General features: G+C 48.7%; 1 protein-coding gene across 1 annotated transcript in view; it reads right to left on the bottom strand.

The window, feature by feature from the left end:
* The window catches only part of pald1a (phosphatase domain containing paladin 1a), a 33,588-nt gene extending 11,120 nt beyond the window's left edge, over positions 1-22,468 (bottom strand). Inside the window, exons 1-17 of the mRNA XM_060036198.1 lie at positions 22,359-22,468; positions 21,846-21,948; positions 21,053-21,232; positions 19,762-19,926; positions 19,314-19,474; positions 17,761-17,836; positions 16,482-16,636; positions 15,687-15,783; positions 15,478-15,582; positions 15,222-15,317; positions 15,000-15,134; positions 14,190-14,306; positions 13,107-13,286; positions 12,279-12,476; positions 11,271-11,411; positions 10,977-11,048; positions 9,600-9,740 (exon numbers count right to left, since the gene is read on the bottom strand). Coding sequence (XP_059892181.1) covers positions 9,600-9,740; positions 10,977-11,048; positions 11,271-11,411; positions 12,279-12,476; positions 13,107-13,286; positions 14,190-14,306; positions 15,000-15,134; positions 15,222-15,317; positions 15,478-15,582; positions 15,687-15,783; positions 16,482-16,636; positions 17,761-17,836; positions 19,314-19,474; positions 19,762-19,926; positions 21,053-21,232; positions 21,846-21,948; positions 22,359-22,468 — 2,232 coding nt within the window. The remainder of the gene's footprint in view (positions 1-9,599; positions 9,741-10,976; positions 11,049-11,270; positions 11,412-12,278; positions 12,477-13,106; positions 13,287-14,189; positions 14,307-14,999; positions 15,135-15,221; positions 15,318-15,477; positions 15,583-15,686; positions 15,784-16,481; positions 16,637-17,760; positions 17,837-19,313; positions 19,475-19,761; positions 19,927-21,052; positions 21,233-21,845; positions 21,949-22,358) is intronic.
* Positions 22,469-22,470: the final 2 nt, after the last annotated feature.

Below are 22,470 nucleotides of genomic sequence, written 5' to 3' on the forward strand. Positions count from 1 at the left end.
ACATGGCTGTCTTTGGTCTCTCCGGGGCCCCCCGAGTCGAACAACGGAAGTGCATGGAGCCCACCCCCCCCGCCCCACACACACAGTTAATTTCTCCCCCCAGTGTTAAATGTGCTGGGCTGGCGCTGGAGTTTGCTAAGGGGCAGGTGAGCCCTGGTGAACCCTGCTCACCCTCTGAGCACTGCACTCCCAGGGGCCTCTTACCAACACGCGCACGCTTTCGGCTCACGCTGCTGGAACTCCAGTGTCAATGCCTGGCAGCCATCTGTGCACAGACCATGGCCAGACACCCAATTCACAACGGAGACAGACGCGCGCGCACACGCACACACACAGTTTGGGTTGTTGTGCAGAATCTCTCTCTGCGAGAGAGAGAGAGAGAGAGAGAGAGAGAGAGAGAGAGAGAGAGAGAGAGAGAGAGAGAGAGAGAGAGAGAGAGAGAGAGAGAGAGAGAGAGAGAGAGAGAGAGAGAGAGAGAGAGAGAGAGAGAGAGAGAGAGAGAGAGAGAGAGAGAGAGAGAGAGAGAGAGAGAGAGAGAGAGATCTAACCTTGCCAAGCTCTGAAGTACATCAACAACAACACAACCTTCAAGCAGTTCTAAAGAGACAAAAAAGTTGCATCATTCATTTGAAGATAAGAGAGTTGCCTATTTGGGGTTTTAGAGTGCCAAAGGCTAATTAAAAACTCAGTTTGAGGCAAAGTCAACACAACGCCTAAATTGAAATGAGGTGAATGAAGAGGCTTTTATTGGCTACGCAACAGAATACCGAACCTCTGGGCAGGTGGACTGCAGACCAGCAAATCCCAGTCCATGTATTGAAAAAAAAAAAGCATGCCGTTGAAGTCGGGGTCATGGAGGGGTTTGTCCAAACAGTATTATGGGCTGGTTATTGTTATTGATGAAGATAGTTTATTTTGCATAGTTTTGATATACTTCTCGGTGTGCAGAGAAGAAGAGAACAGATATTGTGAAGGTCAAACAATGTGTCCCGTCTGGGATGGCCTTCTCAAAAGCCTTTAGTTCCAAATAATTCCTTTGGTTCAAGCTCAAGGGTGATGGACTTTAAAAGGGTTTGATATAAAAGGGTCACTTATCTGTACCTTGTTGTGTCGTTGAAAACATCTCAGTGATCGCTACTCAACAAAAAAACACTGCGATGGAACTTGGGAGTTGGACATGCTTTACGTAGATCTTCTATATGATTTTGCAGGTGAAGTGTATTTATCTGGCTGTACGCACCTGGTACATTTATCACAACTGGTGGTAAAGTAGGGTTATTTAGAAAAAATCATAAGAGCTGTTGCATTTGCCCTTTCCAATCGGCATGACCTGTCAGAAGAAGACATACATTTCATGTCAATCCACTTCTACATGAGAAAGTCTCAATTCTTTCAAAAATAAATGATGAAGAGAGTCTCGTTCTTCAAAAGAAATGATGGATTTCGAATGAGTGAAATGGAATAGGATGGTACGAACCTCCCTCTTCCATTTGACGAAAGGGTAATCAAGGAAAATGAAACGTCTGTAAAATTGAACGATTCTCGAACACAACGTAGTCTTTTGGATATGTCCCGTCATCTCTTATAAGGACTTTGGAGCCCGCCACCTAGCTGTCTCAGACCCAAGTCAGGAGCATATATGCCATTATCAGCCTGTCGTGGAAAGAGACCCAGGAATACCAGACCATGCAATTATCTACATCCATAGATGGATCTGGATTATTACTTTTGCTCCAAATCTTAATATGATCTCACCATGCTTGGGTCAGTCAGATAGTATTTTTAAGAAGAGGGCAATCTGCTTTGTTTCAGTATTTCTGATTGGTAAAAAGTATGTAAAAAAAAGTATGTACCCTTTAATTTTTTCCATTTATACAAGATGCATCCCACCCGTTTTGCGTGATGATCAACGAATACCATTATATTTAAAAGGAAACGCATTCTAGACATCATAGCCACTTAATAATAAACTAGCCACAAACTGCAATCCAAGTAGCTTCCTTTAAGGGACGCCATCTGTAAATGAAGCTGGATACGTACGGTAAGAGCTACGTGTGAAGTGCAAACTTGTTTTCCCAAAAAAAGCTCCAGCAAGGAGCTAGAGACAGACTTTCGCAAGCCACAGTCTTTAAAATGCAGTCGACCAAACGTTAAGGGCCAGCCTCACCGCAAGCGAATAGGGTGGAGGGCCAAATCCAAGACGCGCACACTATGGAGTGGTCTGTCTGTTTGACATATGGTGCCAATTACCAGCTGATGGGGTTGCTGAGGTAAAAAGGCCAATCGGAGTTCCCAGTGTTGGTCCCTCCCACCCAGGTTCACACAAGCAGCCATTCATCCGTCTGTGTGCAGGAAACCTTTCAGCACCCCAATCACTGCTACACCCCGACATGTCAACGGAGGACGACTGGATGTGGCAACTAGTATTCTGCGGTTCGATACCCGCAGAAGGAGACGGAGGGATGGGCACGTACAGTCTCCTTCTCTGCAGCTTTTCCTTGCTTCTATCCATCACCGATTAGGAAACCTTCCCATTTGAAATCATTCCCTTGTGTGATGTGTCTTTAAATCTCTTCAACCTCTTTTTCAAAAGAAAATAATTATTAAGATAACTCATGCTGATCATTCTAGGATTGTATTTCTGCTTTCCTCAGTATTCTCCCCTCGGTCTAGCGGCCATTCGTGCAGATTGGCAGGAGCTATAAATCTCAGTCACAGTGCCGAAGCCATCTCCAGCAGCATCGGTCTCACGTCTTTCCGAGCAGATTGCCATGAGAACAGGCAACAATGAAGCCAATGAGGCTGCTTTTGTCCGTTTAATTTCCTGTCTCTGATAGCGCAGGCGAGCGATCCTAAACAACACCTTGTCTCAGGTGACCTGCTCCTCTGAACGCAGCTTCATTGCTTTTTTTTTTTTATTACTAAAACGTAGGTTCAACTAGCAATTTTCTTTCCTTTCAGCTATACCCCTTCTCTTGATAATACTTTCATATTTACTCTAGAAGATGATTTTCTACCCAAAGGCACATTCAAATGGTAAAAATTTGTGAAAATAAATTCTTGTTTACTAACATAACAAATGTGTTGGGAATTGCCAAAGCAGCATATTATGTCATATTATGCATATTATGTCATGTCATTATGTTGCCGAATCCCAGCAATATGGACTGAAACCTACTGCAGAATGTCTACTGCAGAAATGAATCAATCATAGTTGGAAAGCATGAAGGAGAAACAAATAAAAGATGACTACATGCTGATTCAATCAGTGGATGGCATTCAAAATCCCAAAAAATAGAGAATATTTTGTTTTTAGATCCTCCGAAACAGTTACCTGTATTAGTTCGTAATCGAACGACCATTTGGCATAGAAGTGTTTAATAATAAGGGCGGGGGGTAGACAGCTAACAAATAGCCAAACTAAGATTTTGAACACACTGGGTTGTATTCCCAAGAATCCCAGCCACTAGTCATAATCATTATAGAATAATAAACCTCCTCCAGCTATCACTGGTCATTTAAATTGTGATTAACACAAGTCAGGAATGGATATGCAAGAATCGCTTGGTGCATTTCCCAGGAAAAAGAGCATTAAAGCGTCTGTTGGGATAAATACTCCACAGCCATGCCCATTACACAGCCATTACATCGCAACCCATCATAAGTTGACAGAAAACAATTTTTATATAATATAGGAAACTTGTAGCCTACTGCCGACAGTTTTCTGAGGTTGCACTTAAGAGTTGTTAACACAAATTTCAAACTGTCCTCACTGCTTGGGTGAAGTTCCCAGAGCAAGGAGACGGCATAGCTCAAATGGCTGGCATTTCATTGGGGCTTGGAGCCTAGGGTTGGAGCGCTGGGCCTTAAAGGCCCACCACAGCTGCTCCCAGAATCTGCTTACATGCGAAAGAAGCTAAACGTTCAGTTGTTATTCCTGGTCTCTCGGGCCTGGAGGAAATAATGTATTTAAGTCGCAATGTGTAACATTTCGAGTTAGTCGTAGCTTAAAATGACCTGGAAGGTTGTAGTCAATTCTGATACTGATTTCAATAATGTTCAATAATATCACATCCTATGAATGAGATATTCTACAAATAAGAAATGATCCAAAGCGACTTACAATAAGTAAATTTGTCATAAGAAGTGCAACAATATATCGCTGTCGGTACAGAAAGGATGTTCAGAAAGGATGTAGCCCCTCCCGCCTAATAACTGGGAGGGGCTCAATCTTACACCTTGTGACTTTAATAGTCTAGGACGAGGAGGAGGAGAGCGATTCCTCACAGTAGTAGTAATGCCGCAAGTGAAAAGGCAAAAAATAAAAGAGTGAGAAGGGGTAGGTCAGAGGCCAGGGCAAGGGGGCCAGGCCAGAGTTAGTTCAGAAATGCCGGGGCAAGGGGCCATGGGCTGAGACATATGATACGCTCATAATGCATCTCTGAAGTCCTCCACGTAGAGAGCACGGTGCGGCAGACAGCAAAGACGACTGGGCGTAGACCAAGAACCACGGCCGTTAGTCAAAATAGTTTTTTGACAGGCCTACACAAAAGCTGGGTAATGTTTTCATCAGTGGGAAACAACAAGAAACATCGCCATCTGTTTGGGCTCTGTTGTCCCTCCAAGGACAACATTGAATGGATAGTTTTTTGTTGGTAGTGGGAAAAGATGATGAAAGCACAACAACGATGAAAGAACACCAAAGCTGGAAACAGGGCTAACTAAAGTTGTGGAATCGTCCGATTTTTGACAACTGACTTTTTCTGTCATCCATCAGTCTGTTATGGTTTGTGTTTTTATTTATGTATCGGACTTAAAAAGGAAAAAATTATATTTTCCCTTCCATCGTTTGAGCACCAGTACCAGCAACATGCTTCAAGATCAATTCCACTCAAATGACCCTGAAAAGCACTATAAAATTCCCCACCATCAAAACATAACTCTGAACCAGGAAAAACAGAAAGCTCTGGCATCCTAATGCATGCTGCTCTGGTTCAAGGACGATTCACCTCCAGTCTGAACGGTGGTCTTCCTGGGTAGTCCCACCTGTTCTCCGTGGCCTCCACCCCACAGAAGCTCCCTCAGGATTTGTCCGGATGCGTCCTCATACCCTCTCTCCGCCCCCCGGGCGGAGAGAGGGTATGAGGACGCATCCGGACAAATCCCTGTCTGAGCTTGTCGTCAACAGGCCGCCCAGCCTCATTGCCTCCGTGCACCTGCCGAAAAGCTTTTCTCCCTCCGAAAAAACTAAAACGAGACTGGAATCGCAATTCAAGCAGAATAAGTTATTTGGTCGGTGAACCGCTGTCAATATTGCCATTGGCACAGGCATGTGAAGAGGTGGGGAATCGTGCCTAAAAGAAACAACAACATACTGCAGCAGCAGCAGCCCCCCTCGCTTTCCTGTCGTCCACCCTGCGCTCGACTGAGAGACTCTTTTCAGGCGCAGCCGGGGGGGCCCCCACACACACACACACACACACACACACACACACACACACACACACACACACACACACACACACACACACACACACACACACACACACACACACACACACACACACACACACACACACACACACACACACACACCTCATCTTCCACTGCTGCCAATTCAAAGCCTACGTTAGGTTCAGGGTGGGGGTTAGGGTTAGGGCAACTTGTGCCATGTTTCCCTTGGCCATTTTCAGACCGACTCCTCCTAATTAACCCACTTATGTTCCTAATAAGGAGAGAAGGGATCTGGCAAACACAACATGGACACCCTGGCAAATGAAGTGCCCGACGCTCAATGAGCAAACAAGGCTGGAACGTGGGAAGCCTTGCGAGACCGTCGGGCCGTTAGGACTCTCACTTCAGTTATCTCTCCCCTGATCCGTTAATCTAGGATCGAGCAGTCCCACGAAAGGCAGAGCCCCAAGGGGAAGAAGGCACAGAGCCTGGGCCGGAAACCAAATAACTGCATGGAGCGGAGCGGTTTCCTGCTTTGTTACCCAGTTGTGCTTGCGAAGAAAACTCATTTGCTGGGAGTGGATGAGGCTTTCAGGAGGGGGGTTTCAATAAGTGTGCTTGTACAGTGGCCAGGCTACACAGGGTTGATGTGAAACCTTTACAGACACTTCTGCCCCGAGTTTGTCTCTGTCAATTACACGCTAACAGATCTTCGCCCCGGGCAACATGACTGGTCGAAACAAACTCGAAGGGAAAGAAAGTGAAACACCAAGTTTACCCAGATTTCAGCTCGTCTTCCATCGGTTTGGAGATAGTTGGACTACATATCCACCATTCTTTCTAACCCCTTGTTGGGGTTGATAGTTTCTTGGAGGGGGGGAGGAGGCATCTGGCTGGCTTGCCCCCACCAAAACCTCAACTATTCGGAGGTTTGAGATCTTTGAGTCCCCCTCCTCCACCCCTCTCTTCAAGAGGCTACTGCTACCTTTCGTCAGAAAAACCTGCTCGCAGCATTCTCCCCTTTCTAAAAAAAATGTTTCCACAGCCCCTTCCAAACCGTGAGGGCCCGTCTTTACACACAGTGTGACTCGCGTCCGTCGAAACTCCCACCAGAGCGCTTTTCATGGTGCCTTCCTGAATTGGAGATAGGGGAAAATAAATCGATAGGAAAAAGTCGGGGGGGGGGGGGGGGAAACATCTTCCCTTTGTTGCAGAAGTTTTGGAAAACATGCATTTATGTCTGGCACTCAAGAGAGAATGGTGAATGTGAACGTGAATGTGTGTGTGTATGTGTGTGTGTGTGTGTGTGTGTTGGGTCAGCCACTGTGCTACATGCCGTCTCCTCCACAATATAAGGAAGAAGAGGGAGGAGGGACGCTACAGAGGGCGTCCGACCATCTCCACCAGTAATAACCCCCAGAAGGACTTTAAAACCATTTGGTAGAGCTTCCCGTCTAGAGGTAAGCAACAGTGCGGTCAAAGAGTGTTTTGTGTATGTTTGTATGTGGGTGTCCGCTACTAAGCTGGACACAATCAGGAGTAGAAAAATCTGTTAACCAGCAGGTAACACGATGCAGCGCTAGGCTCCAGATTATATTTCACCAGTCATGGATTTATAAGATTAGAAGCAAAATAACAAGAAAAAGTGGAATGTGATTTACAAAAAAAAAATTGAAGTTGGATGGCAGGGAGTGGAAAATAGTGCAGAATGGAAACAGTTGAGGTGCAGAAAAACTTAAAAAACGAACGCAGAGAGATTTAGATTACGTGAGGCTTCTTCCGAGGCCGTCTTGTTGGGAGTTCACAGAGCCCACGCAAAGCAGAAGCAACAGGAAGCTACTGTTAGAATAACATCACGACACACACAAAAGCCCATCAGAGGGGAGCTGGACCAATAGATAGAGGTGGAGGACACAGAGTGCAACCCAACGGCTTGACAATTGGAAAAATAAAGAATCAATTCATTCATTCATTCATTCATTCATTCCTTAGCATGGATTCCTTATCATGGGGCTCTGGGGCTGATTCCTGAGGAGGAGAAGGAGGCCCGAGGAAATAGGAGGAAGAGGAGGGGGGGGAGCAGGCCCAAGAAGGGAGGAAGAGGAGGGGGGGAGCAGGCCCAAGAAGGGAGGAGAAGGAGGCCCAAGAAGGGAGGAGAAGGAGGCCCAAGAAGAGCAGAGGAGAGGGGAGGAGGCCCAAGGAGAGAGGAGAAAGAGTAGGAGGAGGAGGAGGAGGAGGAGGAAGAGGCCCAAGGGGAGGAGGTCAGAGAAAAGAGGAGAATAAAGGAGGCCCAAGAAGAGCGGAGGAGGTCCAAGAAGCGAGGAGGAGGAGGAAGAGGCCCAAGAAGAGCGGAGGAGTGCCAAGAAGATAGCAGGAGAAGGGAGGAGGCCGTAGAGGAGGGGAGGAGGTCCAAAAAGGAGAATACGGAGAGGGGAAGTGTGTGCTGTGTGCCATTTGCAAGCAGGACGTTGTACTTGACACCTCCACCGGTAATGGAAGGACGTAATGCATGGTCAGGTCCAGTCCACTGTGACCCAGGGCGGGATTGGGTAGGGTGGGGGGGGGGGGGGGGTGTTAAGTCTTCTGGATCACAGCCCCCCAAACTCACAGCCATCCCCTCCTTCCATCCCTCTCCGCCCTATGAGATCCAGTGGACGGTCCGGGTACTAGTGTAAATATATTTTTCTCCATTGAAGACACATTTTCCGACCACTGTCAGGGAGAAAGGGCAGCGAAGAGGGAGTGGAGTAAGCGGGGGGCGGGGGGGGCAGGGGGTTACGTGAGGAAAGAAGTCCCCCCCCCCACCTCCTCCACCCCCAACGTCCCCCGCGTGCATCAGCCCCGACCCGGACACCATCCACAGTACTGCTCTGCAGAGCCCTGGGCGCATCTGGCACTGTTTATCACCTGGCCCCGCCAGCCCTTGGAGGAAGAGGGGCCCCGGGGCCCGATGGAACACAGTGCCAGTCTGGGGTCCGCCGGGCACAGCACGCGCTCAGTCTCCACCCCGGCGGAACCGACTCCTAATACACACGCGCACACACACGCGCACACGGTTTGATGCAAACCCAAAGCACACAGGAACGGAATGTGCTCTTTTTGTACGGTTCCGATCGACGGGTGAACGTACTCGGGTTTGAAGATCCCACAGCGCCTCGCAGGAACATGATACACTTGACCAATTAATCAGATTACAGTCGAACAGGTCTCAGGCCAGCCGTGGGGAGACGTGGGGGCAGTCGACTCTGCGCTCCCCCGCGCCACTGGCCCCCAGAGAGGTACCACAGCTTTAGCGTTGAACAACAAAAACATAAGAGGCGTCCATGCATCTCGCCTGCTGCAGTGCTGCAGGACCGTTTAACGAGTTAATCCATAAAAAGATCACAACGTCAGGGATTACAACAGCGCTTTTCCTATCGGGGGGGGGGGAGACGACGACTGAGAAGCGGTTCGAGTCCACCAGAGCAAAAACACATGGGGAGCGAAAAATGATGAAAAAAAAAAAAAGAGAGACGGAAAAAAATAAAACACAACAAAAGGGAGCTGCCGGACAATGAGGGCCATTTATATTGTAGAGACGGGTCCGGCTACCTCCAGCGCATTAGCAGGGCCGCTGGTGCGTAGCGGCAGCTGATTGCGGCTCCACATTACAAATTGCAGAGCACTCCGCTGGACGTCAAACATACAAGGAGGACAAAGAGAGGCAGACCCCTCAGCATCCCAGCGAGCTCAGCATAGAAACAAGTCATACAGAAACGTTATACACCACGATAATAATGAAGGCATGAACGGAACATTTGAAGTGATGGTGAATCATTGGCCGACCAAATAGCACCCGTCTCCAGTATAGGCTATTTCCTAACTGTTGCATTAGCAGACTAATATTCTGAATGTGTGCATTGTGCACTTTGCCCCCCCCCCCCCTGACAGAAGCGTTTTCTGATGGGCCGGTCGCGAGGTGTTTTTCCATGTTATTATCGCCATCTGTGGGACATATGCGGTAGTGCACTCAAACATGTTTTGACGGCTTCCAGTACGGCATCAAATTGTTATGAAAATTGCACCTGATTGAGATGCAGTTTTCTTTTCATTTTTAGAGAGAGAAATCAAAGAGAGGCCATGTTCGTTGTTTTTTTTCCACCTACCTGTCTGTAGGTGCTGATGATGTTCTCCCTCAGGTGGTAGTGCATGGGGGTCATGGTCTCGCTGACCGAGTCCAGCGCCATGTCCACCTCCCTCTTCATGCGGTGGCCGTCGGGAAGCCGGCGTACCAGCTGCATCACCACCTGAGACGCCACGCACAACCAGACGGCACGTCAGCGAGGGATTTAAACGCACACACACACACACACACACTTTAATCCAAAACTCATTATAATACCATGACTGCATACATTTCTTACATACAAGCTCTACCAGTTGAACTAGCCAGGACCACAATGCTAGGCTTCCACTGGGAGTTCACACTTTAATTGGAGAACTATTATGTATGGTTTTTGCTTTTTCAGCGGTCCGAAAGTCAAGAGTTCTGTTTGTGCCCTAGACTGTCAATAACAAGCCCACAGCCCGACCCACAATATGGCTGACCCAGATCTTAAGGGCGGCACTGGCGTTAGACTCATGACCTACATCGAGTGCCCTGTTTGTGTGTGGGTCAAACGGAAGGTGGGTAGAGGCGTGTGGTTTGCAGCGCTGCGCTAATTAACAATAACACAAATTAACCCGATACACACGCCAGCACAATTCACACGCGTACTCTGCATCCAAAATGAAACGGTGGAAACTCCACTTGGTAGTTAGCTGTGCTGTGAACGTTGATGCGTGAACTTCGATTGCGGCCCGTAGTAATGACAGTAGCCGAGCTGCCAGCTGGTGAATAGCGGTGGCGGCTGGCAGACCGGACAGAAAACAGAGAACGGAACAGGCCTCCAGGCAAGAACACAGCGCCGCAACCGAGCGCATTGGTGAGCGCGCCAGGAGCCGTGACACCGGCGAGGGGCCCTCAGCCGCGTCCCCACGATTCTAATCCGATGGGCTCGGGAGTGAAGCCGCCAACACGCTAAACAGAACTGAGAATAACCGAGGGGGCCATAGAGGGATTCGCTGTGGACGCATCAAGGGGAAAGATTTAACCCCCGACCCCGTGGCTGGTAACCACGGGAACGTTGCCGAGGCGATGAGATGTGACGTTACCGTTGGGTTGGACGGGGGATGACAACGGTGGCGTCACGTCACATCGCCTCGGCAATGTCCCCCAACCATCTGACCTTCTGATGGCACCGGTTAAGAGGTGTGTGTGTGTGTGTGTGTGTGTGTGTGTGTGTGTGTGTGTGTGTGTGTGTGTGTGTGTGTGTGATTTATACAAACATTCTCAAACACACAACGCTGTGCTAGTGGCTGCAGCCAGTATTCATTAAATATAAACACAGACACACAGACAGACAGACACACACACACACACACACACACACACACACACACACACACAGAGCAGTAAACAGAAGCCAAGGGGGGCTACCCACCTCAAACTCTCCCTTTGTGTACTTGGCGTCGGGAACGCTCACAATCTCATCGTCGCCAAACTCAGGAAATCCCTGCAGGGCAGAGGAATGCATCGGCGGGTTCAATTTCATGCAGAGTTCAATTCCCAAACACCCGACGGTACCGCTACAATTCCTTCAAAAAGATGCATAATGGAAATAACAGCAGGCGGTGGGGAATGTATTTTTTTTTTTTTGGTTGGACGTCCTTCCTGATAATTGAAATAACAGAGGGGTGATGGCCGGAATGTGTTGTTGGACGCCGGCCGCGCGTACGTTAAAGTGCCAGAGAGTGAGGGCGGCGACCACCACGGCGGTGGTGGTGCGGCCCCGGCCGCTGGAGCAGTTGAAGACGAAGGCGGCGCGCGAGTCCTCTGCCAGGGCGATCTTCATGGCCTCCATCAGCTTGTCAAAGTCCTGAAACCAAACCGACACAGACAAAGACATACACACACACGCACACACACGAGCGCACACACACACCCAAGAATGTTTGCGCGCGCACGCACGCACGCACGCACACGCACACACACACACACACACACACACACACACTTTTTTGAACAATGTATTCATATCATAGCATGGGTTTTTTGTCCTTCTCAGAAAGAAAAATAGTATTGAATGAATTTATTCCAAAAGACAAACGTGGCATTCATAACCTCTTCAATCTTAAACCATTTATTTTGAGTGGTTTTATAAATGTATAATAGAAAGAATAGTTCAGTTGGAACTTCCAAACCGGCCTTCCAACTTGGACGGCTGGGTTGGATACTATCAACCATCACCACTAGAGGGAGTAAAAGGCTTAATTATCGCCCTCCCATTGCCTGCAAGCTAATTCCTACAAACGACCGTGTGAAGGATTTTGAATTTGTGATATATTTCAAAGGGTAACGGCGTGGATAATCATGCTACGATTGATCATAATGTCGCTTAGTATGAGGGGCAATAGTATGATCAGCACAAGCCATCAGTGACATCAATGTGATTTAGCGGTTCGATTGTCACACTCCCCTTTACAAACCTCATGTCACAATCTCAAAAACCACAGTCGGTTTCACAGGAAACAAGCGGTCAACCAACGATACTTTCGACGCAACCGTTGCGTCATGAAGTCCTATCCGTCTCCTGGGTGTTTTTCTAACCACTCCCTAACAAAAAAAAAACTCTGCCTGTGTGATTTGGATGTGTGCGTGGGCCGACCTTGACCCGAAAAAAGAACAGACTTTCAGCCAGAGATGAGCACTGATCAGGACCCCCCCCCCCCCCCCCGAGCCCTACCTCCTCTCTGGGGGCGCTGCACTCGGGCAGCGGGATGCGTCGGTAGAGCAGCCCCGGGTGAGTGCTCTTGTGCTGGGTGAAGGCCTCTCGCACCGTCCGGCAGCTCTTGAACATCTTCATCTGCTTGTCCTGCTCCAGGGTGACCTCCAGCCACTTCTGGGCCCGCAGCACCTCCTCCTTCAGAGACAGCTCCAGTTTCTGTTGGGGGCGGGGGGGGGGGGTCATTAAAGATACCAGTTACTATCTGGTAAAGCTGCTTTCAACCTTACCCCCCCGTCCCCCCTCGCAAGACCGCTTATGTGAAATGTGTGTAATGTCTTTGTTCATGGGCTATGTGGGATTATAGCCCGCTATCGATCGTATATCGTCAAACAAACAATTATTAAATATAACAGAATAATATCCTATTTTCCATTCAATATTTTCAGGGCAGTTTTGCCTTTATAGAGAGGACAGTGAAGATGGACAGGAAGGTGGTTTGAGAGAGGGGGAACGATCCCATGAAGTGAAGGACCACATGCTGGAATTAAAACCAGCGACTCGTGAAGAGGCGTTTTAAATGCCTCCACTGATGACAAACTTTTATATTCTCTGGAATAAATCCCAGTGGTCCTTCCTTAACCTTTCTTTGTCTCATCGGTGAATCTTTTTAATTACCGCCCCCACGATTGCAACACATTATCACCACACAATAGCATCAAACGGATGAAAATTAAAAACATGACACAAACTACACAAAAATGACATAAAAACGGAGGACTGGACAGATCCCAGCGCTCCGGTTTTCATGCCACTTCCATTGACTTCCTGGAGCTGCTTCCCCCTCACCTCGATGAGGGCGGGGTCCGCAGAGGGCAGGGCGATGTGCTGCTCCAGGCTGGACGGCTCCCGCGGGGTGAACACCTGGCCGTTGGCCTCCAGCACCAGCTCCTCCTGCAGGTTGACCCACAGCACCGTGCTGTGCTTGCGCTTCTCGTCCGTCAGGTGGGCCAGCACTGCGGCCGTGGCCTGCGGAAGGCGCTCAGACTTTTAGAGGGGGAGTCGCGCGTTGTCACGCGAAACGCTGCGATACGACGTGCCTCGCGAGGAAGCGGCACGACAGGACAACAAGGAATAAAATGGTTTTTTGAACAGGGAATAGGGAATCACGGCGGTGCAATTCAGAGGCATGCCTAAAGGTTGAAAAAGCGAATTGAGAGAATTTAAGTGTCACGCGTGGTGACACTTTTCACCACTTCTGAGAAGTTTCATGACAAACAAAAAACAAAATAGCAAAAATATCAAAAAGAACGAAACGGTGTAGGCATTTGTCTTAACGCTATTGGCAGATTGGGAGGCGCTCTGGCAGGCGATATGTGGAGGACCCTTAGAGAATAGAAGCTGCCTCCCAGGAGGTCTTGCTCCTCACCGTAGTGAACGACACAGAGGGCAATGCTAGACCCTGAGGGCCCCCTGATGAATCAAACTCCTCAGGGCCCATCGAGTGATAGAGAAGAGCCGGCATGAGGGAAAACCCCTCAAAGAGCTGGGGAGTGCAGATGACACCTGATGCGAGTCGGGTCATTTGAAGTCCAACCCCCCTCAACCCTGGCTCTCCATACATCTCCACCATCGCATAATGGAGTCAGGAATGGCGCGAGTGTAAACATTCAATGGGAGTGTGTGGAGCGCCGCAGGGAGGAGAATGATTACCTTTGACATCCCGATATGAATTCAGAGGTGCGCCGCACTGCTCTCAACAGGCATGACTCACAAACCCGCACTGAGCCGAATAACATTACTTTATATAACCCTCTCTCTCTCTCTCTCTCTCTCTCTCTCTCTCTCTCTCTCTCTCTCTATGGTGTCAGGGGGGGAGGAGGAAGATGGTGGGGTTGGGTAGGGGGAGAAATGGCTGCCAGCTGCCTGTACCTCAGATGTGGGCTGAGCCATCCCATAAACTGGCATCTTGGCCACGCGTCTGAAGTTGGCGACCTTCATCTCCTTCACCGTGCTGAGGACATCTGGCGCCAAGTACTCGTCAGCAACCTGCCAGCACACACACACACACACACACACACACACACACACACACACACACACACACACACACACACACACACACACACACACACACACACACACACACACACACACACACACACACACACACACACACACACACACACACACTAAAATAAATAAAAAGACTAATCCCACCTGTGTTTTCCCTAAAAATAGCATTTAGGAACGTTTACTTTGAAAATGTATCCGTTCCAGGACAAAATTCAGATATATCCATGCATCCTCTGATCCAATGCAACTTTATAGAGGATTTTAATGAGTGGCACATAATCCCTAGGAGGCCCACATGTGGAGTGCAGACATCAGGGGGTTCACAACCGAGGATTTTTTGGACTGGGCATCAAACACAAGATCCCGCCTATATGATCTTGCCCCAATTGGTACATAATATCAGACAACACTGAAAAGAATCCACCTCACCGCTCGATGAAAGTTGTTTATACTGAAAGGGATGGACAACAGAAATCTGTAATTAATTCTTATTTATACCATTAAGGTATATCAAGGTGTGCTTAAAGCAACATAAAATGACTCTCCAGCAAATCCATTGCATTCTGAAGTTACTGTTGTGTTCAAATGTTCCCTCACCCAATCGTCCTTCCTTAATATACAGAATAAATCCATTGCATAACAACAACAGCGTGCTGCACGACTCACCAGCACGCGCGCTCCTTTGGTGACCAGGTCGGCCGGAGCCGACAGTTCTGATAGGTCCATGCCGGCCAGCAACCGGTAGAGCCACGCGCGGCTGCACATCCACTGGCTGAAGGTACACGCGAACGCTAAAGGGTACTGGGTCACGATGCATATCAATATTAATTTTAACTCCGGGCCAAATATTTTTTGGGGGTTTTGAGGTTTTTCACTCCGATGCATTACCTGTTCGTGGAGGAATGCGTTGAAGACTATCAGGTAGAAGTATCGCTCCAAGCTCTGCATGGTCCGGTGGAGGAAATAGTCTTTGGTGCTGCTTCCCTGGCCGACGTTAACAGACATACGGGCTGAGTTAGCTCAGAATGTACGGTTTTGTCTGAGCCGTTGATGCTCTAAGCAAAATGGCTTTTCAGAAAAATGTGAAGGGTTCAAATATACATACAATTAAAAAAACATTTATATTTTCTTTTCTCGCCCATACCTGAATTTGATAATCCTCCCCAAGCCCTTCCAGCTTGCTCTTGTTTTCATATATGGCCTCCTTGATGTTGTGCATCTCTGAACACAAGGCGATAGCGTGGTCAACCTTTCAGACACAGAAAAACCCAGTTGAAGCCAGAATACACAGAACCGATCCCACACGCGCGCGCTGACGACAGTAGGAGGACACGTGTCGGTGCGTCACGCTACCTCCTCCATGATCTGCTGGCCGTTGTGCAGCTTGTCGATCAGGGACTGGATGACTCGCAGCAGTGGCTTGGGCTCCGAGGGGGCGAGGCCCTCCACCCTGGAACGCAAACACAAACCCAGTCAGTTTCTCCTCCTCCTCGCCGTTCAACACACGTGACAGTCTTCATTTATTTAAAGGGGACTTATTATACCACCAGGTGTGAGTGTGATTAGCCTTACAAGCCGTTTCGAAAATCGGCCTAATATGACATCACTAGTGGGTGTGTCCACCTAGATCTGTGCTGGATAGATGAGCAATGTTTACTTCAGTCCACTGGGTAGGCTGGTAGATAGATCTATCCAGCACAGATCTAGGTGGATACACCCACTAGTGATGTCATATTAGGCAGATTTTCGAAACGGCTTGTAAGGCTAATCACACTCACACCTGGTGGTATAATAAGTCCCCTTTAATTGATTATTACCATGGACTCTGTGCTACAATTGTGGACCTCCAACTTTCAACTGAGTATACATTCAATTCAAATTCAATTTGAACTATAGTGCTTTTTTTTCGTAAAAGAACAACAAAACAAGCAGGATTTGATACTCTTGCGATTGCTGGATTATAACGATCGACCCGTGAAATCGTCATACTGTTGACTTCCTTTCAATTCTAATTGAAATTTGAGTCCAATTCAATCACGTATTAGAGTAAAAAATACATTTAAGTAAAGTGTACAAACAGTACAAAAAGTGTATCATTGTGATTATGAGTTACAAATAAACATGGAGGAGAGGTCGGGGCTTGGTTACTCTGGCAGCTCTTTGGAGGGGCCCCTCAGACGGTTCATGGCCAGGGTGCCAAGGATCATGGCCAGGTTGGTGCGGCCCACGCCCACCTGGCAGCTGAAGAGCAGGGCGGGGAGAGGCCTGGACTTGTCCCGGCCCAGGCCCAGACTGGGGCTTTCCTGGAAGAGCAGACACCAAAAGACAGGTGAAGAAGAGGAGGAGGAGGGGGGGGGGGCAGTTTCACAGCAGACCTAATGAGTGAACATCAAAGTGATCAGGCGATGGCTTCGAGGTGATAACCATGCTTCACTGTAAATGTGTCTCTGTCGCAGTGCCAAGCATCAGCCGTTTTGAATGTTGTCACACAGCTGAAAAGTTTTTGATCACTTAAAGAAAGATGTGAGGGGTGGTATGATTTCAATATTTTGGCAAGAGTCTGATTGGATGTGGGGCAGTACGTCGAAAGGCGAATGTCTTGGTTGAAGGCTTTTTCTGAACCTTGTTTGTGTGTGCATGCGTGTGTGAGAACGGTTTGAATGTCGGGCAAGCGACCAAACATGGGCCTTCCGTGCTTCCCCTCACCGCGACTGCTGACGAGACAGAGCTAGGGCAAGACTACAACCTGACACAGCCAAAATGAAAAACAGAAGACAGAAAGACGAACCACAGGACGATAAATAACGCAAACAATTGATGATATATCTTTCGTATCTTATCGTATCGTTTTCCTAAACAACTGCCATGTTTTCCAACCACAGGGAACTGGACAGGGTGCTCACGGGGAAGTCGATTCCGACGACTTAAAAAGATAAAATATAATAAAATTGGCAGTGAGGAGAAAAAGCAAAAGACGAGGAGCATCCTGTGTGAGTGAAGGGCGAGATGGAAACCAGAACCGAGCGGCCAGGGCCCTGCGCACTCCGACTGTTCCTGACCCCTCAAAAGATCCTGGTCGCCAACCCATCCCCGGCCTTGGGAACTACGGACTCATCCATAACCGCCGGTGATGGATGGCGGACACAGGCCCGATAAAAAACAAGACGGGATAAGTCTGGTGTTAGCAGGAATCGCGATTCCAAATCCAAAACATCACCCCCCCCCCCATTTGTCTCACAGAGACGGTCCAGATGCCTTGCTCCAATTCCACCTATAAATCTCCTGTGAGAAGCACGTCCAAACTGAGGTTGTAAAAGCTGCAGCGGTGAATTAGTGCCTGCCGGAGAACCAAGCCAGGAAACACAAACCTCTCCTTTGAGTCGGTGGAGTGGTTTATGTCACAGTGGCTTACTGGATGCTCTCTTACCCGGAGTATCTTCACAAAGGCGTCAAAGTCGTCCTCCATCGGAGCGCCCTCACTAGGCAGTGGTAGGCGGTGGTACCTGGTGGAAGACCGGGACAGTGATTTGTACACATCGCCGTCATGTAGGCCATGACACATGTGTAAACACTGAGCAGGAGCCCACTGCTGTCCACACGGCTCCCTCCCTCCCTCCCTGTGCTATTTACTATCCTCATGAGCTTTGAAAGGAAACTTCCATTTAAACCCCTCACCAGGGATGATGGGAGGAATCTGGCTCAGAGAGGGAGGGCCGCCACCGTCTCCCGACTTCATCTTCCTTTATTCTTATCGTCTTAATGCAGGGATTGTAGCGTTGTAACGGATAGGTTGATCCGTACGGGTCACGGGTCACCCGTGACCCGTACGGATCAACCCTCACGGTTCGGCACGCAAGTGATCCGCGGATCGGCTGATAAAAAAAAAAAGAAAAGTTGTGCGTTCACGTGATCGGCGAATGTTTAAAGGACAATTCTGGTGTTTAGCACATTGAGCCCCCTTTCTGGTTTGTGTAGGATGAAATAGTGGTTGACACACCGAAATGTTGACCATTGGTCCAGTCTCGGGGATTTGGCTCATTTCGAATCGCCCCTGCCTGCTTCAGAATGGCTGGCTTTTGGCATTCACAAACGTAAACGTTCGTTTTCAGAAATGTGCCACTCACCGAGTGACTAGTGGTGTTCGTTGATGTTCCTAATCAAGTATCATAGCGAAATACAGTTTCTGTCGTGTTTTATTTGGCATTTTGTAAATCCCATTGAAATGGAAACCGAAAGAGGAAATGGGCTGTTTATGTTTGGTTGCAGTCTTTTCGCTCGGTTCTCCGTATCAAGAGTAGGGCTAGAAAATCCAGGTCTGCTGTGCTTCCTTTGGACACAGTTATTTATTCATTTTTATTTACTATCCATGTTAAAAAGAAGAAGGAATAATTCCTCCGATTGCACTTTTCTTTAAATATTTTTTATAAGTTTTTATTTTATGTGGACACAAGCAATTTTTTTTAATATTTACAATGCTTAAAGGAAGCAGGATTATTACCTAATTTTTCACTTTATTTGTTTTTTTACACATTTGAAGATTTTATTTAAAGTCACATTTGTCTTGCTATCTTTTTGTGGTTGTTGATCCGAAAATGATCCGACCCGTGACTCAAAAACCGTGACAAGATCTGAACCGTGAGTTTTGTGATCCGTTGCACCCCTAAGGGATCGAGAGATAACAGTGGCTATATCAGGCCGTTATCTGATCTTATTCATCCATGAGTGTACAGGCCTATTCATGGGTCCTCAGGGGACTCCTAGCAAAAGGAAGTGATTCGTGGTGATTCATAAATCCTCCCTGCCGTGGAAATGCTGCGGAGCCCGCTCCAACCCCATCCGACCGACGAGACTGCGATCGCTCCTCCAAACCCTGGTGCCCCACCCCACCCTCAACCCCGTCTCCATAGCGGGCGCCACGCTGCGCTCGGTTTATCGTTGCGCTTGATAGGAGGACCGCGGCGGTGTGAACGACCTCCGCACCTGTAGAGCGGCGCGGTGAACACGGGCCTCTTGTACACCTCCTCCGTCACGCGGATGTCCTCCTCGCACGCGATGTCCACCTTCTGGGGCTCGTCCTTGAAGAACTCAATGTCGCTGTACACGTAGAAGACGCCCTCGCTGAGACGCGCAAAGTCGTGCAGCTGGGGGGGGGAGGGGTGGGGGGAGAGCGAGAGAACGAGGGAGAGAGAGAGAGTCAGAGCAAAAGATGGCAAAGGATAGAAACAGGTCACACAATTGTATCCAAATCACATACAGTCATGCGTACGTTATGTTAAATAGTAAATGGACTGCATTTATATAGTGCTTTTCTAACATTCACCCATTCATACACGCATTCATACGCCGACAGCTTGTCGGGAGCAGTTAGGGTACGGTGTTTTTCTCAGGGACACCTTGACACGGAGGAGGCGCTTGGGGGGGGTCGTACCTCCTTCCTGATGACCAGCTCCAGTCCCTCCACCAGCTCCGCCCCTCCGTGCCCGCGGAGGTTCTCGTGGAGGTTCTCCTTCCCGCGGGGCGTGTACGGCACATAGTTGTCCCCCTTGTGGAGGAACAGCACGGGCTCCTCGCGCACGCAGAGGAAGATCACTTCCTGGTGGGAAACGAGTCGAGAAGACACGCCATTAGGACACGTGAGACGGGGAACATAACCCCAGCCTTGTTTACCGAGGCGGCCGCTTCGGCTGCCAGCACCGCGACTCAAGGCTTAGTTATGGGTCCACGTCGACGAAGTGCAAGGGAGTTTACGGACACATTAGGGACTTGCGGACCCTCCTTGCGTCCACCGCATGTTGCGTCAACGTGGAACCATAACTGAACCTTTAGCCTCCACTGAGGCTAGCGGGAGACACGCCATGGTCGTCATGGTTCAGCCGGGTTCAGGGATCTGAAACGGCCTCGGCAAGGATGTATGATTTGGCGTCGTATCATTTCAATGACGCTCTTTTTCCAGCTACCAAGAGTGGCGCATGGTTTGTCTTTCCCCCTCTTCTTCCTTCCAGTCAGGCCACATGGCCGCGGCTCTGTTGACATTAGTTCTAAATCTCGGCCACCGCCAAGACTGAGCACTTGACTCCTCAAATATTTACACACACAACACATGCACACGGGCCGCCGAGTCAGCTGCTAGCGCTGACAAACAACCACCGCATAGGTCTGTCTGTAATGGGTGCATGTTGATTTGCCGTTCTGAAGAAACACTTAATACAGTGGTTCCCAAACTTTTTTTCAGGGGACCCCCTTTTGGACTTGAGACTGTTTTCGCGACCCCCCGCCCCGCGCGACAGCACCCCCCCCCCCCCCCCAACTTAGTGCACTATGTAGTAACTAACTATGTAACTATGTGTTACTATGCATAATAATAATATTCAAAATCATTATTATTATTGTTGTTATTATTATTATTATCATGCAGTAGTAATCATCACCATTATTATTATTATTATTTTATTTTTTTCAAAGGTGGATTTCTCTCTGCAAAGTGGCTGTGCATTAAAAGCCTATTCTGACGCCAGTATTTTATTATAATGTTTCATATAATTATTCGTATATATTTTTTATTTTATTTTATTTTTTTTTTTTTTAATATGCAAACTGGCCCATCTCTCCGCGACCCCCAGTTTGGGAACCGCTGACTTAATAGCTTATAATAAAATACATATTAATGGGGAAAAACAAAACAAAACAGCCATACAGACAACAGGAAGAATGCGAGTCACCTCATGGCCTTGTGCATGAAGCCTCTGGAGGACCTGTTTGAAGCCGTTCAGGCTGGGCTGGCCCAACCCGTAGAGGGCGTGGGGTCCTTTCACCCGGCGGAAGTTGGGGGCCCCGTAGCTGCCCGTGGTGTTGAGGACATCCGCCTTGCTGGGCACATCCTGCACCATGAAGTACTGCCCCTGTGAGCCACCAGAGAGACCTTATCAGCGGGGCTGTGCGGGGGCTTTGGGCCAGGGAGGCAATCGCAGATTCTCATCAAAACACGGAGCCCGGCTAATGCCAGTGACCGCGTTGTGTGAGGATCTAGCGCCTGCCGTCCAGAGAGACAGCTTATTATTCAGGAATCTTGCCGATTTGGATCTATGTGTGGCTGTGCAAACCCGACACTCGAGGCTAGGCCCGGCTAAAAACAATGAAAGCCTCGGACAGAAAAGAAGAGGCAGCCCCGACCGAGGGGGCCTGGGGAAGATCAAAGCCCTCAGAGGAGGGGTGACAACGGCCCACGATGGCCGTCTCAGCTCATAAAGCCGCCGCATGACAATGTTCCCTGGCCCACTACGCAATTTGGACACGTGAATGTGAAAAGGGCCAGAGTAAAGACAGCTTTGGTGAATCCACGTTTCTTTTGGGGAGCGAGGCCAAACCATTGACAGTGTGTATCCGAGAGGGATAGAGAGCGAAGGGTAGAAGGAAAGAGAGTGATAGAAAGAGAGTAGGTGAGAGAAAAGCTAAAGAAAGCAATACCTATGTCTATATCTGGACATAGATCTAAATATGGGATGTTGGCCTTACCTGCACAAGATAGTGCTCGGGCATGGTGTCTGAGATCCGACCCACTTTGTAATTGGTCTTGAGAATGTCATCGTGTATTTGGAATTCCTGCCGGCAATTATACCTGCAGAGGCAAACAGGCTCAAATAAATATATACATATACCCACACGCAGAGAGAGAGAGAGAGAGACAGCCAGCGATGATGAGGGAGAGAAAGAGAGAGAGCCAGAGCAATTTAATTATCAGACTCTTGTTTGCTGCTGGCCCATGGTCCCATATCTCCCAAATCCCGGATTGACAAATGAGATGATAACAGAGACAAACACAGCGGCAGAGAGAAGGAGGGAAGGGGCGGGTGTTGGGTGGAGATGGAAGAGGGGGGGGATTGGGGGGGTGGGGAGGGCAGTGGGGGGTAGCATCCCACTGATCAAAGACTGATAACACCCAATTGTGAGGACATGGATTCGGACGTGTGGTGCCGTTTCATTGGAGGGGTGGGGGTGGTTGAGTGTAGGGGGGGGGGGGGGACTTACGTGATGACGACAGGTGCTACTTTGTTGGTGATAATGGACTTGGCCTTGTTGTTGTGGATGTTGACCGTCTGGAAGGAGCTAATGCTCAGAGAGTGCCTGCTGTCGGCCATCC

Source organism: Gadus macrocephalus, chromosome 18 (assembly GCF_031168955.1).
Source record: "Gadus macrocephalus chromosome 18, ASM3116895v1".
Classification (NCBI taxonomy): domain Eukaryota; kingdom Metazoa; phylum Chordata; class Actinopteri; order Gadiformes; family Gadidae; genus Gadus; species Gadus macrocephalus.